The sequence below is a fragment of the Camelina sativa genome, chromosome 6, assembly GCF_000633955.1.
Source record: "Camelina sativa cultivar DH55 chromosome 6, Cs, whole genome shotgun sequence".
Taxonomy (NCBI): domain Eukaryota; kingdom Viridiplantae; phylum Streptophyta; class Magnoliopsida; order Brassicales; family Brassicaceae; genus Camelina; species Camelina sativa.
Window position 1 is genome coordinate 6,486,544 of NC_025690.1, and position 8,036 is coordinate 6,494,579.

The window sequence follows — 8,036 nt, forward strand, 5'->3', positions numbered from 1 at the left end:
AAAAAAAAAAAAAAAAAAAATGGAGAAGCATCTTAAGATAGTGGTGACACGGGTCGAGAACTATTAAGATAGTGGTGAAGAGATTAGTCCAGGAGGAGGAGCTGAGGTGTTAGAGAAGAAGGGAAAAAGTATAAAAAAGAGACAGTTGGAGTTCGGTGTTTTGAGAGCAAGTTTAAAATTCAACTAAGCAACTAAGCCCATATGAAAAGGAGAAAATTAAAGAGACAGTTTTGAGTTGCGGTTTTTAGAGTGAATTTTCCAATTATATATCTACGCAACTGAGACCATATATTAAAAGAGAAGACATATTCTTGCAATTTGGAGTTTTGAGACTGAATTTTGAACCATATCTGAGCAACTGAGACCATATCAATAATGGTTATATTATAGATACTCATATATATAGTCATATAATAATCGAAGTTAAGGCCTACTACGGTTAAAAGTTAAAACAAAGAAATTATATCATACTGAAAGTCACAAATAAGACCACCTCCATTGGTGAAGTAATAATAGAGGGGTTGGGTCTTTAAAAAAAAAAATCATAAAAAGAAATTGATAAAAAAAGAAAATTATATTACACAACCAGCGTAAAACATTATTGAAATAATTATAATTATATAAATTAAGTAGATTTCCAGTCAAATTATGATTGAAATAAATGTCGTACATTCAAAGAAAAAAGTCTTCAGTATTACATATGTATTCCAGTCTTGGTCTCTCGAGTTTTCATTTAATTAAATATCATATTTGAATTCTAATTAAAACATAGACAAAAAGTCTAGATTACTTGACACAATTATATATCCAACCAATAAAACATACAAAATATTTGTTAGTTAACAATAAATAAACAAGTCAAACAAGACCAAACTTTCCTCCAAATAAGACCAAAACAACTCCTAACAATTCCAACAATGTTATAAGGAAACTAAAAGAAACTTCCTATTTCCTATTCAAACACGGACTTTGTCTTTGTCTCTACTCGCCCTATACCACTTTCCTTGAACCAACACTTGAAAAACTCAATCTTGTATATATATATATATATATATATCTTAACATACACACACAGCTTCTATATCTCCTCTAAGAAGCTTTTCTAATAACTTTTTTTGTGATTCCTTTCATTCATTGATATACCTAAGTAACGTAACCATGGAGTCGAAGAGTTTCTTGTCGGGCTACAAACAATCTTCTTCTGTTCCTTTGTTTGCTCTGTTCAACTTGTTCCTCATAAGTTTTTGCAGATGGGTTTCTTCTACTCGCATCTCTTTATCCAGATTTGTCCCTCTTCTTCAACATCATCATCATCAAAGTAGTATCGACAAAAACAACAACAAAGATCAACAAGAGAGTTTGATGATCAAACAAAAAGATGGTGATGGTGGTGATCTTCGTAAAGAAGATGCAGAGATGGTTATGACAAGTTTAGGACTTTTCCCTGACAAAGACAGCGATGATCAGCTTCAAGAACGGTACAGTCCTAAGCAAGTTTCGAGTATGTTCGAAGAGAAAGAAGCAAGTCTGGAAGAAGTGAAGCAAGCTTTTGATGTGTTTGATGAAAACAGAGATGGGTTCATCGATGCTACAGAGTTGCAAAGAGTTTTAACAATCTTAGGTTTCAAAGAAGGGTTTAACCTAGAGAACTGTTTGGTAATGATTAGGTCATTAGATGGAAACAAAGACGGAAAAATCGATTTTAATGACTTTGTTAAATTCATGAATAGCTTCTATTAAGATCTAATAATGACATTTATTCTTTTATTATTACTATTTCTTGTGATGAGATTGTGAATGTTTAATACACGGCTCCAATGGAACAATGGCTTGCTTCAAGATAATTTTTCTTTTCTCATCTTCTTTAGTCTCAGATAGATAAAATCTCAAACAATTTCAAACACTCAACACAAAGCAGATGTAAAATGTTTTTTTTCGAATAAATTTTACATTTAATTCAAAAAAAAAAAAAAGATTGTGAATGTTTAAAACATGTTTGTTGACAAATACATCTCTTTGCGGCATTTAATCGAACAGTTTCCATGCAACATAGTGTTTTCGTGTGTTCTACGCCGAGATTAATCAGATAATTATAAGACTCTCTAGCCATAGATGCTTGTTTCCTAAACACATCGCATTGCGGCATTTAATCAAACACCTTGCGCGCATATACTTTTTTTTCCCGCATTATAATATAAAAAAGCTTCTAGTCAAGCTAGAGGCTTCGCCAGTTGTAATCAGAATCCTCCCGTTTCATTGAAGTCGGCGATCGCCGACCAACGCCCGTCACCGGAATACGAATTCAGGTAAGCTTCCCTTGTTATTGATATCGTGATTTTGATAACCCTCAATCGAAATTAGATACCTTTCTTCAATCTTCATTAAAATTCAAAATCCGACCAAAAGATTCGAAATTTTCGAGATTTGTCTGCTTTTTAATGTCATGGGTCTTTGTGGGTTTTTGAAAGAAACTATAAAGTCTCTGTTTTTGATGATGGCTCTTGTCCTGTATCATAGGTTAAAGCTTGAAAAGGGCTAAGATGAGTTTAAGTAGAGCTAAGGATTTGGGGCTTCCGTTGATGAATCTTGTTAGACTTAAAGGTATACCAATCTTGGAGCAACTGCATTTGGAAGAAAGGCTTCTTAGAACATCTTCTCATAATTGGTGCATTGTTAATGATGGAACCAATGTCCCTACCATTGTCATGGGAATGTCAGGGTAAAAACTCTTTACTGTTTCCATCTTTCCTCGATTCTAAATCAAAATCATTGCGAAAAAATGTAAACTTTTTGAGCAATGTTGTCGTTGTTACAGGAAGCCTGCTCAGCTTCTTGAGCTTGGACCTGTTATGGAAGATCGAGTACCGGTTATTAAAAGGTTTACAGGAGGAGGAACTGTGATTGTGGATAAGAGTACTCTGTTTGTGAGTTTTATTTGTAACAAGGATGATGTTCCAAATGTCCAGCCTTATCCTCGTTCTGTCATGGCCTGGAGCGGTTCGTTGTATGGTGAAGTGTTTAAGGGTATTAATGGTTTCCAACTACGTGAGAATGGTGTGTGTGACTAAAGCTCTACTCTTTTAGATTTCTTGTTTAGTTACTCTTAGTGAAAAGGTTTTAATGTTTCTTGTATTTTGGATATTTCAGATTATGTTTTTGGTGATCGTAAGTTTGGTGGGAATGCTCAATCAATAATAAGGAATAGATGGATACACCATACATCATTTCTATGGGACTACAATGTGAGAAACATGGCTTACCTTAAGCTGCCTTCGAGAGTGCCACAGTACCGGTTGGTATGATCCTGAATCTATCGTGATCTAAATGTCTTCAATTTGATTACTTGATCCAAAACTCTTTGATTCATAGAAGTTAGTTATGTATTCCAACGGTTTTGGTACATTGCAGGAAAGAGATCACACAGATTTCGTGTGTAAAATGAAGGATTACATTGAAAGATCTGATTTTGTTGAGAAGACAATAAAGGCTGTTGGAAACCAATTCGCATTGAAGCAAGTGAACCTTAAGGATATAGATTCCTACACAGAAGCAGAAAATAATTTGAAGACCACGAGGCTGCTTACATTGGAAGAACTCGAAAAAGCAATGGCTGACACCAGTTAGAATGCATGACAGTATTGCTCATGCTAGTTAAGTTTTACTCATATGGAATGCAAAACTGCTATAGATTTTTTTTGGTCATTGATTCTTTACCTTGGGTTAGAACCATTACTTTTGTCTCCATTCATGGCCTAACTCAGAATTCTTAAAGATAAATATGTGCTGGTGTTTAATTTTTGTAATATTGTTTTGAGAGTTTGAATCAGAAATTCGATAAATAATAGCACTTGGATAAAGATAATAAAGACATAACTTGATTTCGTAGTTTGTCATGTTAATGGCTAACAAAAGACAGTGACATTGATAACAATGACAGGAGTAATCAAGTTCTTGATTAGTTCCCACTCTACATGTTGGAGCTTTAGTGGCCTACTCCTAGGAAATCTATAAATGCTGGAGGTTTAGTGGTCTCAATATATCTGGTCACCATTGTATGTTCTGCAGTTGATGATGATGGCAGTGATAATGACGAAGATGATGATGATGATGATGATGGTTCCTGGATGGAAACATGCAGTGTCAGTGCCAAGGAATCTGCAGGGAAGGTTGAGTAGTGATGATGTGGACCCTGCATCGGCATGCGTGAAGAACAATATTCTTCTTGGAGATACTGAGCTTTCAGGTTAGTAGTTCCCTCTTTTAGCATTTCCCAGCTGTACTTTTTCAGATTTATATCTTCATCATCGACATTACCTGTAGAACACACAGAAACATGAAACTTAGAACTCACCAACATCAGAGAATCTCCCTAAAACTTGCAAGCTGGTTAATTTTGAGCCCAATTTACATGTTACCATAAGTTCAATGCTCTTGAGTGCTAAATATCAAGAGATTTAGCATAATGACTTGACTCTAGTAACAGATCAAACTCAATGTATATGTATCAAGAACTAGATAGGGTAAGAAGACACAAACCAGGAGAAAGATTGAAGATTTTGTGATCTGTGTTTGGTTTATGAGTAGACCCATTGAATCTTTGGACGTAAGAACTTGATTGCTGCCTCATCTTTCTTGCCATAAGTACATGCCAGTGATTCTTTAAGGCATTGTCTGTTCTTCCAGTAAAAATCTTTGCAATCATTGCCCATTTGTTACCAAATGCTCTGTGAGCTGCAAGTAGTCTCTCTTCCTCCTCAACACTGAAAGCTCTCTTGTTAATCCTCGGATCTAACTGGTTGAACCACCTCAATCTGCAACTCTTGCCTTGAAACAAACCCAAAGAAGCAAGAACATTGTAAGTTTCACATTTTTCAGGAATTAGCAGAGGAAAAAGATTGATTTTAACTTTTTGTTTACCTGTTCTTCCTTGCATATTCTCTGCAATGTGGTTCCAGTTTTGAGGACCGTTAACTGCAACAAGCTCCATAAGCTGAGTATCCTCAGAGATCCTCCAATGCCCTCTACTACAAACCCTAGAACCGCTCTGTTTCTTCTTCTTCTTCTTCAAATCATCATCACTCTTCTTCTGCATCCTTCCTCTATTGCACAACTCTTCTACCACGGATTCAGACACTGCATTGTTTTCTCCAAACCCATTAAATGTACCTCTGAACTTGAGACCAAAAGGGTACTCTTGGAAACATGAAAAATCCATCTTCTTGTTAGTCTCTCCTTACAACCAATGTNTTCCTTTATTGCACAACTCTTCTACCACGGATTCAGACACTGCATTGTTTTCTCCAAACCCATTAAATGTACCTCTGAACTTGAGACCAAAAGGGTACTCTTGGAAACATGAAAAATCCATCTTCTTGTTAGTCTCTCCTTACAACCAATGTCTCATATATACACACAAGAGCGGCACATAACATACATATAAGAGAGGGAGGCATGTGATGTTTGGATTCGGTGATGGCTATGTTATCCTAAGTAATCTTTTTCATTACCAAAAATGGAAACCTGAAGACAGAGAAGAACAGGTGTGAGGAGAGAGAGAATGATCGGAAATAGAAAGAAACTCCACGCATACATCTTTCATGGTTGCTCTGTTAAGAAACAGTTTCAGTTCTCTGACATCATTTTTTTTTTTTTTGCTAAGTGAGTAAATATCATATAAAATGAAAAGTTTTGGTTTTACAAATGAGTACCCAGCTTTAGGTTTCTTGGCAAAAATAAAATAAAAAACAAGGAAGCAAAGTTAGAGTGAAAAGCTTGAACCGGTTGATGCAAACTTCAGATAATCCAGAGACTCAACAGCTTCTTGAATTTCCTGCGATGGTTTCTAGCATGGATGGTGTTGATGATCTCTCGGTTGATGGTCTTGAAAACAACAGCTGGTGGGATGACTTGAGAATTATGGAGAACATTGTTTCTCTGCTTCCAGATAGCGTAGATGGTGGCTTGAGAGACAATTTTCCGGAGCACCGACGGACAAGAGGCCGTGCTGAGCTTGATCCAGGAGAGAAGACTTTCCCAGTCTCGAAATTGAAGTGGAGTAAGTCTTAGTCTGGACTGCACAAGGTTCCAAATTGATTCGCTGAAGTTACAAGTAAGCAGGAGGTGGTCTCGAGTCTCATCACTCGTTGCACATAAGCAACAAAGTGGAGAAACCTGCAGACCCCAGGAGATCATCCGAGAGCGAGTGGGGAGTCTGTTCAGATGAGATACCCACAAGTGGAAAGAATTCCTCGGGGTAGCACCTTTAAACCAGATCACAGGTGACCAGTCTTTTTTAGGTTCTATCTGTCTTAGAGCCTCCCACGTTTTTGAAGAAGAGAAACCGTTGTAGTCGATGTTGTTGACTATCCAATCGTAGGAGTCTTCAAGGTCAGGGTGCAGCGGGAGTTTTATTGTAGTGAGATAGGTATGCAGGTCAAGGGCTTCTTGAGATCTTGGGGAAGGTAATCGCCAGGTGGCTCCTTCGACGGCATCGGCTACCGTGGCTACTCTTGGGATACGCAGGTTTCTGGGACCTTCATCTCCCAAAAGCTTTATTAGGGGGCCAAACGGACTCCAGGAATCATGCCATAAACTGGCAGATAAACCGTTACCAATAGAGCACTTTAGGAATCTCTCTGCAATCGGTCTAGGTCGTAAAAGAGATCTCCAGTTCTAGGTGTCATTTATGTCTTCTTTTATAGACCAAAATGCTGCTATAGGGCCGTTTACGGATCCTGGGAGGTGGTGGTGCTTGTGCCATTTAACCCAAAGGGACCGACTGTTTGAGAATAACAACCAAATGAGCTTGAGATTGAGAGTTATGTTCCAGTCGGAAAAACTTCTGAAACCAAGGCCACCTTCATCCTTTGGCAAGCAAACTTGAGACCAAGCTACTTTTGCTTTGTGAGGATTTTCGATACCTCCAGACCAAAGGAAACGAGAGCACAAAGACTCTATTTCTTTGATACAACCTTTCGGGAGCCTGAATGTAGAAATCCAGAAAACAACAATACCAGAAATGATTGAAGCTAGCAGTTGGAGCCGCCCTGCAAAAGATAGAGTCTTCACAGACCATAGGGTGAATTTACTCTTCACTTTCTCCACAAGAGGGGCATATTCGGCGGTTTTGAGCTTGCGACTCATTAGGGGTAGCCCTAAGTACCTTATAGGCAATGAAGCTTGAGGGAAGCCGTATTGAGCAATCGTTGATTCCTCGGCTTCAGTCACTCCCGCGAGGAACAACTCAGTCTTGTCTACATTCATGTTAAGCCCAGACCAACCAGCAAAATCATCGAGCGTCTCATTTATACCGTGTAAAGAAGAGCTGCCTCCATCGAAGAAAATCATAACATCGTCCGCAAACATCAGATGAGTTATGTTAAGTTCTGATGTTTTCGGATGATGAAAGATATAGCCTGAGGAGTATCTTGATGAAAGGAGCTTTGAGAACACTTCCATTTCAAGAACAAAAAGATAGGGTGACAGGGGGTCACCTTGCCTTAGGCCTCTCTTACTCTTGAAGAAACCTCCAGAGACTCCATTTATAGCGACAGAGAAAGACGGAGTGGTGATGCATTCCTCGATCCAACTAATAAAGATTTCCGGCAGATTGATACCCTTTAGAACTGATAAAATGAAGTCCCATCTAACCGAATCGAAGGCTTTCCTCAGGTCGACCTTTAGCATGCCGCGAGGGTCTACATTTTTCCTGTTATAGCCGTGAACTATTTCTGTGGCAAACAACACATTCTCCGAGAGGTTTCTCCCTTTGATGAAGGCAGATTGGCAGGGGGAAATGACATCCGGGAGTAAAACCTTGAGCATGTTTGCGATGAGCTTTGAAATGACCTTATAGAGAGTGTTTGAACAGGAAATTTGTCTGAACTCTGATGGTTTCGACGCATTCGGGATCTTTGGGATCAGGACCAACGAGGTTGCATTCCATTGCTTGAGGAGCTTTCCTGAAGAAAAGAATTATGTGACTGCTGAGATGACCTCTCCCCCGACAACACTCCAACAATTTATAAAGAATTCTG

At 38.3% G+C, this 8,036-nt stretch overlaps 3 protein-coding genes across 3 annotated transcripts; 2 read left to right on the forward strand and 1 right to left on the reverse strand.

The window, feature by feature from the left end:
• LOC104790540 (probable calcium-binding protein CML30) lies at nucleotides 1,054–1,776 on the forward strand. The gene has a single exon (XM_010516315.2). It carries the CDS (start codon nucleotides 1,159–1,161, stop codon nucleotides 1,738–1,740), a length of 582 nt encoding a protein of 193 aa, XP_010514617.1. The 5' UTR covers nucleotides 1,054–1,158; the 3' UTR covers nucleotides 1,741–1,776.
• On the forward strand, nucleotides 2,197–3,796 carry LOC104790541 (putative lipoate-protein ligase A). The gene is made up of 5 exons (XM_010516316.2): nucleotides 2,197–2,306; nucleotides 2,518–2,719; nucleotides 2,816–3,054; nucleotides 3,148–3,296; nucleotides 3,409–3,796. Exons 2-5 carry the CDS (start codon nucleotides 2,541–2,543, stop codon nucleotides 3,622–3,624), a joined length of 783 nt encoding a protein of 260 aa, XP_010514618.1. The 5' UTR covers nucleotides 2,197–2,306; nucleotides 2,518–2,540; the 3' UTR covers nucleotides 3,625–3,796.
• LOC104790542 (transcription factor MYB35-like) lies at nucleotides 3,863–5,238 on the reverse strand. Its single transcript, XM_019246680.1, has 3 exons — nucleotides 4,918–5,238; nucleotides 4,537–4,824; nucleotides 3,863–4,314 (listed from the first exon to the last, which is right to left on the reverse strand). The coding sequence occupies exons 1-3, from the start codon at nucleotides 5,213–5,215 to the stop codon at nucleotides 3,983–3,985; spliced, it is 918 nt and encodes a 305-aa protein (XP_019102225.1). The 5' UTR covers nucleotides 5,216–5,238; the 3' UTR covers nucleotides 3,863–3,982.